Here is a 16159-nt window from a genome sequence, read left to right as displayed (position 1 = left end):
ATACATAGCACATTGTATAATGATGATTTTCTAACCTTTTCAGCAAGGAAAGAATACATGAAATCGGAAAATTTGAAGATAAATTCTGATTTTTCTAGAAAATTTTAACGAATTTCATACCAAAAAAACAAAACATCCTCATTTTACTCGCTGCGCCATCTGGTTGTAAATCCAACGTAAATTCGTCAATGAAGTTGCTATTGGCGATCTAACGCAAAACGTAAACGATCGGTGAGACATCTGGATTTTGTTTTTGAACTAAGAAAATGATGCTAATGTAACCTAAAACTCAAAAAAAAAATCACGTATATTTTACTTCCGGGCTTTCCAAGGTAGTTCTCACATGCAAGAATCGTGCATTTTTCCATTTGTGTTTGATTGTGCTCTCGAATTTCCTTCTTTAATTCAACCATTGTCAACATTTTTATAGTTTTCACTACTGAAAGAGGTAAATAAATAACATGTTATATATAAAATTGCGCAGAATAAAATTTCTTACAAACTCATCGCAATCAAATAATCTTTTATGATTATAACATTGTAATTTATGGAAAGAACTACAAACCTTCCATAAGCTCACATGACAAAAATTTAAAACCATCATCAATTTCACCGCAGCGCCGCCTAGGTATAGATTTGTACATTAGATCGCCAATTGGGGCGATCTAACGCAAAACGTAAACGATCGGTGAGACATCTGGATTTTGTTTTTGAACAAAGAAAATGATGCTAATGTAACCTAAAACTCAAAAACAAAACACGTATATTTTACTTCCGGGCTTTCCAAGGTAGTTCTCACATGCAGGAATCGTGCATTTTTCTACTTGTGTTTGATTGTGCTCTCGAATTTCCTTCTTTAATTCAACCATTGTCAACATTTTTATAGTTTTCACTACTGAAAGAGGTAAATAAATAACATGTTATATATAAAATTGCGCAGAATTAAATTTCTTACAAACTCATCGCAATCAAATAATCTTTTATGATTATAACATTGTAATTTATGGAAAGAACTACAAACCTTCCATAAGCTCACATGGAAAAATTTAAAACCATCATCACTTTCACCGCAGCGCCACCTAGGTGTAGATTTGTACGTTTGATCGCCAATAAAATCCAAACATTATAATACTATTTCTGATATAAGAAGAAATCAAAGAAAAAAATTAACATTTTAGTTCGTGACATGTTCTGTTTTTTTATAATGCGAAACATATTTTTTGGAAATATGTAATTAGTTTCTGTATATCCTCTTTCAACGTTATTCGTTGACACATTCTATTTTGTACCATTTGAGTAACTAACTGGTTTGCCTGATATGTGAACTTCCTATCTTCTTGGCTACTAATACTAATCGAAGTTTAACACAACCAAAAACCCGTGAATCTTCCCACCTTCTATTCTTCATCTCGACACTTCACATCTGTTTGAAATACAATATGTAGGAAACTGAAACGAAAATCTAAGCGGAACGTGATGAAAGTTAAAGGAAGGGAGGGAGGAAGGCACGTAAATTTTAAGAACAATACACACAACAAAACTCAACAGCACTGAATTCCAATATTTGACGCAAAGAACATGGGACGAAATTGGCCTATTTTAAAAATGAAATCACAATAACAAATGTGTATTTTTTCGAGGCAAGTATGAATTTTCGACAATCGGATATACGCTTGTCATCATTAAAGTGTCTTGTAAACATTTGGGTGCATGTGTAGAAAATATGTAAATCGTTCAAAGTTCATCCCACTAGCCAACTATAATTAAAACACTGAAAGAAAACAAACACAGCGCCACGATAAAAACTCTCCCAAGCTATGAACCTCGAGAGCAAAGGAGAACAGCTAATGTACAGCTAGATACAAATCCATGAAACGTATTTTATCTGTCATATGGCAACAAAACCCTGCGTCAACATGTATTGTACTGGGTCTTTCAGATTAAACACTCACGCAACAAATTTTAATAGCTTCTACAAACGTGAACCGATTTTCATTTTAAAAGAAGTTGATGGGTCTGAGCCTAAGGGTAATACCATTAAAGCCATTCAATCATGCTGAAGAGTCATCATGTATCATTTTTAAACACAAGTCTATATAGTTAAGACCTACATAAATATAAGACTGAGGAGTAATTCCAAATGAAATCGACAAATGACAAAACATGAGTATTTTTGATTCGAATGAAAGTGTGTATTCCGTTTGGGTTAGAGGAAATATGAGTTTTCCACAGCAATTGGGAATTTTTTGACTCAAGCGTAACTTTTAAAAAGGGCGTATCGATTTGAGTAAGAGAAATCTTTGATAATTTATATCGCAAACCTATGAGTCGTACCGAAATAGTGTCTTAGAAAAAGAGTTATAGAGTATTGATGGTTGAATATGAGAAAAATGTCATGTTCATGAAATTTTATGAATTGCATACAAAAACATACAAAAATTCGAAGTTTCGAAAATTCCTAAAAATTCTATGTTCCACAAATTTCATCAAAAATAGTTTTACCATCTTGGGTCCATTTTCTTCATTTTCTACATGACTTCTATTTTATATGAAAAAATTGAAAAGAATATAAAATACATATTTTTTGATATTGCATATTAAAATTTTATTTTGTAAATAAAAAAAAGAGTACTAATTTTTCTTCTCAGTGTACATTTTTTTTTCAAATTAAGCCAACAATACTCTATAACTCTTTCTAAGACACTATTTCGGTACGACTCATATTTTTTGAGATATAAATTATCAAAGATTTCTCTTACTTAAATCGATACGCCCTTTTCAAAAGTTACGCTTGAGTCAAAAAATGAACCATGATGATGTATTTGGGAAAGTTGTTGGAAATTATAAGCGAATTCATAAAATCTCATGAACATGATGGTATAACACGACAAACATATTTAAAGAGCCTATTTACTATTAAAAAGACAATAAATTACAAATATTTTTTTAAATATCTCGAGAATGGCTACATTTAGAAGGAGATTGATAATAACCTTTTTTGTTTTAAATAACATCAGGATTCATAATTTGTGATTGAAAATTACTGCTAACATACAAAAACTCGAAGTTTCGAAATTTCCTAAAAATTCGATGTTCCACAAAGTTCGTCAAAAATAGTTTTACCATCATGGACCCATTTTTTAAATTTTCTATTTTGTATGAAAAAATAAAAAAATAAAAAATATGTATTTTGGATATTGCAAATTGAATTTTTATTTTGTAAATAAAAAAAAGAGTATTAATTTTTTTTCTCAGTGTACATTTTTTTCATATTCAACCATCAAAGATTTCTCTTACTGAAATCGATACGCCCTTTTCAAAAGTTACGCTTCATGTCAAAAAATTCCCAATTGCTGTGAAAAACTCATATTTCCTCCAACACAAACGGAATACACACTTTCATTGGAATCAAAAATACAAGTATTTAAAATCTGCATTTTTAGGACGATTTCATTTCGAATTGCTGTGAGTCAAATCAATCTATGACTACAAAAATATATTATAGATAAAAATAGCATTATCTCCTTCGTTACCACGTTGTTCGGAACATTGTTTGTAATAACTTTATAGCCCTGTAAGATCGCGACTACTCAAGGTATCATAATCTGATTTACGTGGGTATACCCTTCTGATCTTCTAAATCAGCTAAATGGCATTTATTGCGTTTTTACATAACCAAACTACATACTCGATTGTATGATATCCTGGACCACAATTACACAAATTATTAGTAGTGAGACCTACACGATAAAAACATGAATTGAGCACAAATTGTTTGGGCAACATAGAATATAATATAAAATTAAAGCATATTATCGGTAAATGGAGAATAATTCATTTTACGCATCAACTCACATTATGAGCTAACGCCCGAATTTAGGCAAAAAGATTGCTCGTTGCGTCGGGGAGGAAGCGAGTGGATAGTGTAATCGAAAGAAAACATAAAACATCTAACGATTTAATTAGATTGTTAACTTTCAAGCAAAAAAAATGTGGGTAAATTTCCTGTCTAATGATATATAACACAACGTATGTCGCAATTACCATTTTGAGTAATATGCGTTTGAAAACTCTTAATAAATCGTTACATTTTTCGTAGAGTGACCCCTCTATATAAAAATCAAAGACATATAAAAAGACAAAGACGTCCTGTGTCAAAACGAACATAAAGCTCATTTTAGGACTTTTTCGATGTGACCACCCCTTTTTTCGATAACGCATTTTTAAAGGCGAACAAAATTCTTCATGTACAACTCTAACATTGCGACTTCGATGCTGTTGAAAATCCGAGTTATTTCTTTTTTAAGTTCCTTCAAATTTTGTGGTTTATTAACATAGTAAAGGTCCTTCACGTACCACCAGAGGAATTAATCGAGAAATGTTGAAATTCTTACCATAAGAGGACAAAGTTTCATGAAGGCTTCGGCTGCTCGAGTAATACGATTTCACTAAAAATACACGTTCATGTAAATTGTACATCTTGACACCAAAACCCATCCGATCAGACTGAACGAGTAGTCGAGTATTATCGTCCCAAAGTGAGTAATGCAGTGTTACCATCGACGGAGCGAAAAAAAACTAAAAGGAGCTTTTCTTTTTTTTTGCGTGAGCGTTTGACCTGAAAGACCCTGTAACTTAGTGGAATCATGCCTTATCTCAGTTACGAACGGAGAATCTCTACACTAATTACATGATCATCCACTTAGAGGTGTTGCCACTTCATGCATCGCTCAAAAACTCCCTTGCAATTTTTTTTTTGTTCAAATGAAAATACTATTTTGCCTTCATGGAGTACCCGTTATATTGAATGATTTTGGAAACACTCTTCAACTTTTCAGCGTACCAGTACCCTATCCCGGTCATAATATTTTTTTATGTACAATTTCAAGTTATTTCATCTATGTTGAGTGCCTTAGAGCAGCGTCTTCTCGCGGGTTGCGAGACAGTGAACTCGAGATGGGATTTTCAATCTTTGTCTAGCGCAAAAGTTGCACTGGAGGAGATTTTTCCTGTGCTGAGTGTTCTTCGCGCACATCAAAAGTACTCTAGCAGTAAGTGGTCGTACGGAAGAACACGTGTGAGGGCACATGACACATGCTACAACATTTCAAAAGGATTGAATGAAAAGAATCACTGAGTGATGACAGAGGATGCAATGAAACAAATTGGTAGCAACGAACAAATGCATTACAAGTTAATGAAGGAACATCGTTAACACCCGCAAACAAGTTGTCTGACTGAACAATTGTTTTTCTATTGTAAATCAACGGCTGGAGAAAATTAATTAAGCGTTGTCTGGCGCACGAAATGTTGTCAATCCGACAGACGATTCCTATTAATAACAGAAAGATCAATAGTTTTCATTACCTGAGGCCAAGTAGCTTCTAAGCAAGGATATTAACGTGCTATGTGTTCATAAATATTCCTGATACGTGAAATTCCAAAGTCAAATTATAACTATAAACCACAAGGTTCCAAACATAGCTGTTAATATGTCAACACATTCTCCATTTTCAGACCCTCCAGTGGTAAACATCCATCTTGGTTCAACACTTTCCATCGACGACATCAAGGAAGGTGATGATATCTACTTCGAATGCAAGATACAATCAAATCCAGCGTGGCGGCGGCTTGCTTGGCTACATAATGTAAGTTCCGCCAAATTGATCGATAAAAGCTTTGCCACTAAAACCACATCCGTTCTCGAGTATAGATACACACATATAGGCTGAATTTTGCTACCGTTACCATCAGTTGCTTCTGCTCTAATTCAATTATCTCATCATTAGTGGCACGTAGCATACTCAGTGATTATATAGCTCAGCCTTCGCTATCTGCCTACGCTATCGAAACGTTTTAAGAGCACACAATTGAATTCCCTCTCTAGCGCGCGTTCGCGCCCATTTTGATCCTGATCAATTTAAGAAAACCGCACCCAGAATAAACGCGACACGTGCTCTTCCTGCATCGAACCACGCTGACGAGCGCTAATTATCATCGTTTTGTCACGTAGAGTACATTAGATTCCATTAGCTGGGAACTTTACAACCCACCACATCCGGTAAACATCAGAAACCGAAAACATCCCAGTTAAAACAAATTATCACAACTTCTGACAAACTTGTCGTTTCATCTCTCCATCGATGAACAACAGGATCTTTGCACTGTTGTGCCAACATATTGTGCGTGTCGCATAATGGCCTGGCATCATTACACGGACGCGATCCTCATCGTGTCACAAAGCTACTCCTTACAATTCCGCTTCTTTAACTTTTCCTTTTACTTTTACTTTTTTCTGCCTGTAGGGAGTACAACTACCTCAAAACTCATCGTCGACGAAAATCGTACGCTCGAACCAGAGCCTGGTGATACAGAAGGTGACGCGGAGTTCGAGTGGGGCATATCAGTGCGGGGCGCTCAATACCGAGGGTGAAACACTCAGCGATTCCATCGTGCTCAGTATCAAGTGTAAGTATGGACCAGCGAAGTGGGAGGGGAGAGGTGGAGTGTTTGATGTATGGCGGACAGATTCGCTCCGTTGTTCCGTCCGGTTGCCTACGTATGATTAATGTTAGTTTAATTACAAATCTAGCTGATGGAAACGGGAAGTTTTTTTGTTGTTGTTGTGGGTTCTGCCGATAAATTCATATATTTGTGCATTTGATTGAACGAATCCGATAATCGAATTGATTGCTTGCGAAACAAACTCCCATCGGAGTGGGGTTCTATCATTTATCAGGCGATATGAATAATTATTGTTCGGTTAAATTAAATTTGTTCTAAATTGTGATATCCTACACTTCCAGCTCAGTTCTCCAACACCAAATACTCAACCGTATTCCCGGAATGGCGTTTTCTGTTTTATAGCTTTGCTCTCGTCTCACACACTAGGTGTAACTTACATAATACTGTGTAAACACTTTGATCAGGATGGCACATCCTCCCCTCGCACAAAGTGAATTGAACATAATATATAAAAATGTGTCAAGTCAATTGAGGAATATTTCTTACATGTTTGACTATTGGTTGCTTTCTTTTAATTTTTTTTTTTTTAATTTTAAATGAAATCTGTTGTCGTCCGCTCCCTGATGATTTATTATAGTTCATCTCCTGCCCTTCAATCAAGCAGAATATACTCAGCACAACCTGTTCAATAAATATAAATTTTTGAAATATCCCAGAATATTGTTGTACCAAGAAAGAAAAATATTGCAAAATATATAATGTTTTTCGCATTTCCCAAACTATATACATCTTGAAAAATATGCTATATATTATTTATAGCATCCCTTTTTATGGTGAAAGAACTAATCCAAACCCTCACATCGTTTTTGTTTATGTTTACATTTTGCTCTTCAATGGCTCTTTCGTGTGCATAATATTTGTGAATAATTCGATTTTGAGATTGACCTATTATGTTTTCCACCGGCTCGATTTTGTTTTTGGTCTTGGGCTTCTCTCGACTCAATACTTTCCACGTAGTTGGCCTGGGTCTTCCACCGGCTCAACTATTTTTCTCACATGTTTGCCCATAGTCGTGTACCGGTTCACTATTTTTCGGACATGGGCTATACCCAACTAAACATTGCTTCAACGTACCCTTGGCCTTGGTCTTCCACCGGCTTATTTTTGTTTCGTATGATTGACCATGGTCTTGCACCGGCTCAACTATCTTTTTTGGCCTTGGGCTATACCCGACTCAATTTATTTTAACGTACCGTTGGCCTCGGTCTTCCACCGGCTCAACTTTTCTTTCATATGGTTGGCCATGGTCTTGCACCGGCTCAACTCATCTTTTTTCATCATACCGTTGGCCTTGGTCTTCCACCGGCTCAACTATTTTTTCACATGGTTGGCCTTGGCCCTACACCGGCTCAACCTTTTTTTTTTTCATTTTATTATGACATATTTTCCTCTTCCCATGAGACTGAACAGTCTCAAAGAAGGGGAAAATTATATCAACCTCTTCGTGCTCTAAAATTAAAATGTCCTTACCTCAATATTGTTTTCACAAAGCAGTTAAATATATATAAAACCACAAGAAATTCGTTAATTTTGGCAGGATCGGTAATGTGATATCCTACACTTCCAGCTCAGTTCTCCAACGCCAAATACTCAACCGTGTTCCCGGAATGGCGTTTTCTGTTTCATAGCTTTGCTCTCGTCTCACACACTAGGTGTAACTTACATAATACTGTGTAAACACTTTGATCAGGATGCCACATAAATCATAATCATTTTGGCTGTTATTTGGTTGAAAAACAGCATTTGTTATTCGTCTAAAAAACGGATGTACAATATGTACACTACGGTACCAATAAATGTATGGGGAAAATTCGACTCCAAAATTTCAGAAAGTTTCCCCATACAAAATGTTCACCACCTCGAAAAAACTCCCTATGCCGAATTTCAGCTCAATCGGACTTAAGGGAGAGTGGCGCAAACGGTCAAAGTTTAAGTGTTTTGAAAATCGAAAAATCACCAAAGGGGGGAGTAAAGGAAACCGGGGTTTAAAAAAAAATTTGAAGCCAAATGTCTTAAAATTGCATGAAACGTCAAGATCTAGTGTCATCTCGAAAAAATTTATTTTGTCTAAAATCGGCACTGTGGGACTTAGTTTGTTTTCGGAGCACGAAACGAAAAGTATGGTTTTAGGTGACAATAAAAATAGTTATCTCGATTTTTCATTCGGAATTTGCTACAAAATGTTGATGTGTCACAATGTGTCACAGACGTTAAAAATTGAGTTTTTTTGAAAAACGAAAAATCACCGAAAATCGAGGTTTTAAAAAAAAGTTTCATGCACTTTTAAGACATTTGGCATCAACAATTTTTTTTTGAAAACCCCGATTTACTTTACTCCCCCCTTGGGTGAAACTCAAACTCAAACTTTGACCGCTTTGCGCCACTCTCCCTTAAGTCCGATTGAGCTGATATATGGGGTGTTTTTCCGAGGTGGTGAACATTTTTTGTGGGGTAACTTATTGAAATTGGAGATGACCTTTTTAATTGGCACCCTAATGTACACTCTGTCCATCTTCTATAAGACCCTGATTATGTTTCGTTGCAACACAAACAGTTAGAATTTCAACAAGATACATTCACACATTTTAGAATGCTTAGAATCAAATATATTTAACGTCAATTTCGTTCAAAAGAGTTGTTTGTTTATTTATTGTGCATAACAATGATAATTTCAGCTGTCTAGTTTCTATAAGACCATTTCTAGATTCATAAGTATTATCAATGACAAATTCAAAACTATTGCCTGATTTACATGTCAATAATTGGCAACCTTGCCATTTCGGCGCATTTCTCGATATTTTTCATTTTTCCCGAAATTGCAACCTTGAGCTCTTCAATCGTGGTGTACCGCTTTCCCTCAGTGTAGATTCTGCGAATAAGGATCCTCCTAAGATTTTCAACAGGATTCTAGTCTGGAGAGCGAACCAGTCAGTTCAAAAAAAATAAGTTTTTGGTCCCTAATCCATTGCTTAGTTTCCTTGCTGGTATGAATAGTAACATTTTTTTTTTGCTTGAATATGTTTTTTTTGTGACGATATTCATGCAAAAACGGAAGAAGAGAGGATTTCAGAACATGTATGTAATCCTTGAATTATGTGAAAGCTATCTTGAGCTTTCCAGTTGCACAGATTGCCTCCACCAAAGTTCCTAGTTGAAAAATACTGTTCCTCCTTCCGTAAATCACGCCGTTGAAACCATCAGGACCGTCCAAATTGATCTTTTTTTCCACTTAAGATAGCCTAGCAAAGTGGAAAGTAAACAAAACAATTGTAAAATTTTTTGTTATGGTGTATAGCAAAATGTATTCTTTTGAAAACGTTCTTTGTCATGACATACCATGTCCCACTGTTGGTTCATGTGAGCTTTAGCAAAACTCAGACGTCTTTCGATGTGAGATGGTGTAAGATTAGGAGCTATATCCTTTTTAGCCCTCTTTATGTAACGACTTTTTACCAAAATTTGACGAATTGTCTCCCGTGAAACATTTAAATTCAAAGATTGCTTTAATTGTATAAGCGATTTTGGAGTATTCGCAGCTGTTATAATTATTCCCCGCTCATCAGAGAGCTTCGATTTAAGTGGAGCTCTCTTTTTTTTAGCGTATCCTTGAGGATTCGCAACTTCTCTAATGCCAACATTTTCTTGGTGAAATGCATCCATTTGTCCTTTTTCTCTATCCGTAAGCACTTTTCCTTTCGGCATTTTCTAGATTCATTAATCAAACTACACTCATACCTCGCTTTACGGCCTAGATACGTTCCATAAAACTTGGCCGCAAAGCGAAAAGCCGTATAAGGAATCAATTATTCTAATACAAATTAATACAAATTTAATCGGATCGGTTCAAAATTTTGTTAAAGGGGCTGGCCGGGTAAGGGAGTAAAAGGAGCCCCCAAACAAAATCACTAGCTGTATGGCAAATATTGTAGAGGATATTAAATAAGAAATTCTGTGATTTAACATAGGATCTATAGTGAAAATGTACTTTTTCGTTTATTTCACGCCATCCTCAAATGCTTCGAGATAAAAATTTGAAAGAAATACTGAATGTGCATCTCACTACGGAGTATCAAGAAAAATTATCAAAAAAAAATTTTATCGAAAATTTAAATACTATAAAACTTATATTGAAATTTCGAGAAAAAAAAATTTTCGATTTGGAGATTCAGTACTACTCTAATACATATTTAAATGTGTTCCTACGACTTTTCTAGATATGTGTGATTTTTTTCAGATTATTTTCAGTGTTGCGGGGTACAAAAAAAAATTATATCTCCAAAGGGTCTGGCTGGGTAAGGGAGTAAAAAGTGCCCCCAAACCAAATCACCAGCTGTATGGAAAATATTGTATAGGGTACTAAATAAAACATTTTGGCAGTAGTACCATATATTTGAGTCCTCATACGGTACACCATAGGATCTATAGTGAAAAATGCACCTTTTCGTTTTATTTTTCACGCCATTCTCAATAGCTTTGAGACAAAAATAAGAGAAAATACTGTAAGTACATCTTACTAAGGTATCAGAGAAAAACCCGCCTTCGGCTGAAAATCTATATAATAAAAAAAGAAAAAAAATCTTACTAAGTTTTATTTAAATGCGGTCGGATGTATCTTTTTTGTTCTACATGTGGCGTAATTTTTACCTAAAGCATTGCGAGACACAAAAATAATTTTCTTCATCGTCTGCATTATTATTTTTTTCTTGAAATCTATTATTATATTGTAATCGTGATTTTCAATTGTAAGATTAAAATAAAAAAATAATAATAATTTGGATTTTTTAAGTGTTGTTTTTAAGTGTTCTTCTTTTATCCGAATGATCTTTTCACAAGGACTTTATTTTTTCGCACAGAGCTCTATCGTACTGCTGACTCCTATGAATTTAGTAAACCATCGCAATCCAATGTAAAAATAATCTTATATATTCTAAGATACGAGAAAAAAAATCTTTGCGCATTACAATGCTCTAAATATACCGACAAAATTTAGACTTATAAAAAATAAAATTTAAATAATTCTCTCTAAATTTAAATTCAAAATAAATTAAAAATGTTCAAAGGACAAAAAAACTTTTTTTTTTCGCGCAATCCTCTTAAAAATTACGCTACATGTGGAAAAAAACAACACATACGAACGCATTCAAATAAAAAATTGAGTAAAAGTAGGTCTCAAAGTAATATTTTTGTTTTAATATAAGTAATATGTTTTCCAAAATTTCAATATTTTTTTTAGTACTTAATTTTTTTGGTAATTTTTCTTGATACACCATAATTTTTATCTCGAATCTTTTGAGGATGGCGTGAAATAAATGAAAAAGTACATTTTTCACTACTATGTTAAACCACATAGGGGTTCAAAAAAAATTCTTATTTAATATCTCTACAATATTTACCACACAGCTAGTGATTTGGGTTGGGGGCACTTTGGCTCCCTTACCCGACCAGGCCCTTTGTAACATGATTTATAGTTCAACGTGCATTTTGTCTTTTTATTTCATTTTTTTTTTTTATCCAAAATATATATTTTATTAAGGCTCATATGGCATCAGCCTAACGGGGCCGGGAGTTCAATATTTTGACAATGTTTGCTTAGACTATGTTAGTAATATGTAACCGATTACTCGCGGTTGACTCGAGGTTAGTATTACAAGTGTTCTCATAATTGGTATGTCGCAGTCTTCGATGCTCTGTACGTGTACCCGACACGGGATACTTCTTATTGGGATGCAGCTGACCATTAATCAGCAACGCCCCCCTAGTCTGTACCCCATATCTAGCGTGGTGCGTCTTTCTCGACTCGAGGAATCCAGGACAGAATGGTCACTAGCCGGCGCAATCATCAGCTCGTGTAGAGTTGTCATGAGCGGTACAACCTTTGGCTCTTGTTGAATAATCAGTGGACTGCACAACCTTCGGCCCGTGCATCTGTAAAGAGTGTGTGTATGTATTGCCGCGACTAAGTAAAAGTTTATCGATCGGATAGGAGGGATATGAAACGGGGACACAACGAAGGAAACATCATTAAACGTTGACATCGGCGTTTCTGAGGAACAGGTATAGATGAAGCAGAAGATCAGGATCCCGGCTACCTAAGATATCCCGGACGGGGATATCCGATTGTCTACATTGTGCTCTCAGTGCTCTAGAGAGTTGAGAGCGAGCAGCATGGAACCAGATACACGACCAGACAACATGCTCGATGTCGTGGTAGCCATCGCCACAATCACAAAGATTGTTTGCTGCGAGCCCAATGCGATAGAGATGCGCGTTTAGGTTGTAGTGATTGGACATAAGCCGAGATATCACGCGAATGAAATCACAACTTACATTCAATCCCTTGAACCATGCACTCGTCGAGACCTTAGGGATAATCGTGTGTAACCAACGACCGAACTCATCTTCACTCCACATGCGCTGCCAACTTACGAGCGTATACTGACGAGGAATGTGGAAAAATTCATTATAAGCAATTTGCCTTTCAAAAAGTGTGCCTTCTAAAGCGCCCACCTTAGCTAGCGAGTCCGCTTTCTCATTCCCCGGAATCGAGCAATGAGAGGGAACCTATGCTAAGGTAATCTTGAATAATTTTTCGACCAAAACACTCAATAGTTGTCTTATTCTTGTTAGGAAATAAGATGAGCGTTTATCAACTTTCATTGAGCGGATTGCCTCTATTGAGCTGAGACTGTCTGAAAAAACAAAATAGTGGTCGATGGGCAATGTTTCAATGATCCCTAATGCGTAATATATCGCACCCAGTTCAGCGACATACACGGAACAAGGATCTTTGAGTTTGAAAGAGGCACTGGAATTTTCATTGAAGATGCCGAGGCCATGGACCCGTTTATGAATGAACCGTCAGTAAAGAACATTTTATCAGATCTAACTTTGCCATATTCTGCCGAAAATATCGGCGGAATAGAATCGGAGCGTAGGTGATCTGGGATTCCATGGATTTTTTGTCGCATGGACAGATCAAAAATGACAGAGGAATTGCAGAAGTATGGGAAGCAAACTTGGTTGGAGATGCCTGGTGAAGGGTGCACGTCGTGTGTAAGGTACTCATGGTATAAAGACATAAAACATGACTGAGGAGTCAGTTGGAGTAGATTTTCGAAGTTATCAATTACCAATGGATTCATGATCTTGCAACGGATGAGAAATCTGTAGGATAATTCTGTGAACCGAAGAGTAAGCGGGGGTACTCCTGCCAAAACTACGTGACTCATCGTATGTGTCGAATGCAAACACCCCATGGCTATACGCAAGCAACGATATTGTATTCTCTCCAGCTTGAGAATATGAATCCTGGCAGCTGATCGGAAGCAAAAACTGCCATATTCTAACACTGATAATATCGTTGTTTTGTACAACTGAATGAGGTCTCCTGGATGGGCACCCCACCATGTTCCGGTAATTGTTTGGAGAAAATTGATTCTTTGCTGGCATTTCTGTTTCAAATACACAATGTGTCTCCCCCAGGTACACTTAGAATCAAAATATACACCCAGGTATTTGAAAAACATAGAGTGTTGGATCGTTTTGCCGGATAGGTGTAGCTGGAATTGGGCGGGTTCGTGCTTCCTAGAAAAAACGACCATTTCAGTTTTCTCCGTAGAGAATTCGATACCCAGCTTGAGGGCCCACGTGAACAGATTGTTCAGGGTATCTAGCAACGACTTTTGCAGAACGACGGGATTAGTACCCGTGATGGAAATAACTCCATCGTCTGCAAGTTGTCTCAGCGTGCAGTCTCTAGTTAGACAATCATCCATATCATTGACGTAAAAACTGTACAAAAGGCGGCTTAGGCAGGAGCCTTGTGGTAGGCCCATAAAACTGTAACGAGAAGATTTCGAGCTGCCATGAGAGAAAATCATGTGTTTTTCTGACAGTAAATTGTACAGGAGATTGTTAAGAATTGGTGAAAGTCCACGATTATGAAGCTTCTCTGAGAGAATTTCCATGGAAACTGAATCAAATGCCCCTTTGATATCGAGAAAAACGGAAGCCATTTGTTCTTTGCGAGCAAATGCGATTTGGATTTCAGAAGATAGCAGCGCGAGACAATCATTTGTCCCTCTACCTCGGCGGAAGCCAAACTGCGTATTTGACAGCAAATTGTTCGTTTCGACCCACTTGTCCAAACGAAGTAGAATCATTTTCTCTAACAATTTACGAATACAGGATAACATTGCAATCGGCCTATACGAGTTGTGATCGCAAGCCGGCTTGTTGGGTTTCCGTATGTATGTATGTTTGTTTTAAATCAGAAATATATAAATAAACAATACATATATTTGTACATAAAATAATAACAGACTCCAAAAACCCACAATAAGAATGAATTCCTCATGTGAAAGGGGTTCCCTATCAGCTACAAGTAGATGAAGTACATAATGTTCGTTCCAACTTTCAAGGCTGAAATCATGTGCTCGCTTCAATACATTCTGCCTAATTTCAGGAAGAAATTAACTTTTGAATCAGTACTTTTACACATTCTGGCCATATTTTTATTACAAACATGGTTCATTGTTGTTAATTTGAATTTCTTCCATGATTCACTAATGCTGTCAACAGAACCTTTGATGTTGTAGTTTTTCCAAAATATTTTAATTGATGTTTACCATCGGTTTCCCGTTTAAGTTGTCGGAAAGTTCAGCGTAGGCGATGTGCCTTAAAAATGGTTATTGCACTCTGATCCATTGGTTGGATCAGAGTTGTTGTATTTTTCGGAAGTTATAACTTGATACCTTCAGATAGTTCGGATAAATAAGTAAAATGCCCTGATGCATTATCCAAAATTAGCAAAGCCTTGTTGCTTAAGGCAGTTTTCTAGTCTAGAAATTTGAAGAAAATCAAAATTTTTTACTTCATATTTCTGTAGTTTAGGCATTCGAGAATATACCCTAGGAAGGACATATCGAAAATCCTATTATTTACGTAGTAAGAGCCATTTTAGTGATGAGGTATCTAACCTGCTATGGCCATAACAATGAACTTCAAACGCGTTTTTCTCGAAACTAGTTTTTTTCAAACTGGCGTGCACGATATCTCAAGTTGTGCTGAACCGATTCGTGTCGAATTTATATGGACACAATCTGCAGAGATCTCTATCGCATGAACCTCTAAAAAAAGATATTTCTAAATTTTACTATTTTTAGAAAATCGAGAAACGTGAGAAAAAACGTTTTGGATCGCATTTTTGTTTTTCAAACGGCCGCCATTTAAAAAAAAAGATGTTTTTGACTTGCCCGAGGTTCATGCGATAGCGGCATCTTCACTGATTCAGAATCTGTTCGATTTTTTTGTTTCAGATAACCAGAAGGGCTGGAATCGTGTTCGTCATGGCACAATTTTTTTTCAAACTCTCTCACTTCATCAGCTCTCAACTACTCTAGTTATGAATATTTTTTCTCTGTTCAATTTTTGTTTCATTGTTAAAAGATAGATGAACAAGTAATGATAAGAGGATCGTTCAAAAAATAAGTTTCAATGCCTCAAAAATAGCGGAAAAATAAAATTAGGACAAAAAACAAGGTGATTTTCGTAATCTACGTTTTATTTTTTATTTGGCGGTCAACGATTCGATAACACTGAAGAAATTCGTGACGCAGTTACACCGTACTTCAAA

General features: G+C 36.0%; 1 protein-coding gene across 1 annotated transcript in view; it reads left to right on the top strand.

The window, feature by feature from the left end:
- LOC129773408 (synaptogenesis protein syg-2-like) overlaps positions 1-16159 on the top strand; it is a 177709-nt gene that overhangs the window by 147198 nt on the left and 14352 nt on the right. The window contains exons 9-10 of the mRNA XM_055777006.1: positions 5518-5648; positions 6306-6468. Of these exons, the coding sequence (XP_055632981.1) occupies positions 5518-5648; positions 6306-6468 (294 nt within the window). The remainder of the gene's footprint in view (positions 1-5517; positions 5649-6305; positions 6469-16159) is intronic.

The sequence above is a fragment of the Toxorhynchites rutilus genome, chromosome 3, assembly GCF_029784135.1.
Source record: "Toxorhynchites rutilus septentrionalis strain SRP chromosome 3, ASM2978413v1, whole genome shotgun sequence".
In the NCBI taxonomy this organism is placed as follows: Eukaryota; Metazoa; Arthropoda; class Insecta; order Diptera; family Culicidae; genus Toxorhynchites; species Toxorhynchites rutilus.
Note: the sequence above shows the minus strand (reverse complement) of the source record. Positions and strands in the feature narration are given on the sequence as shown.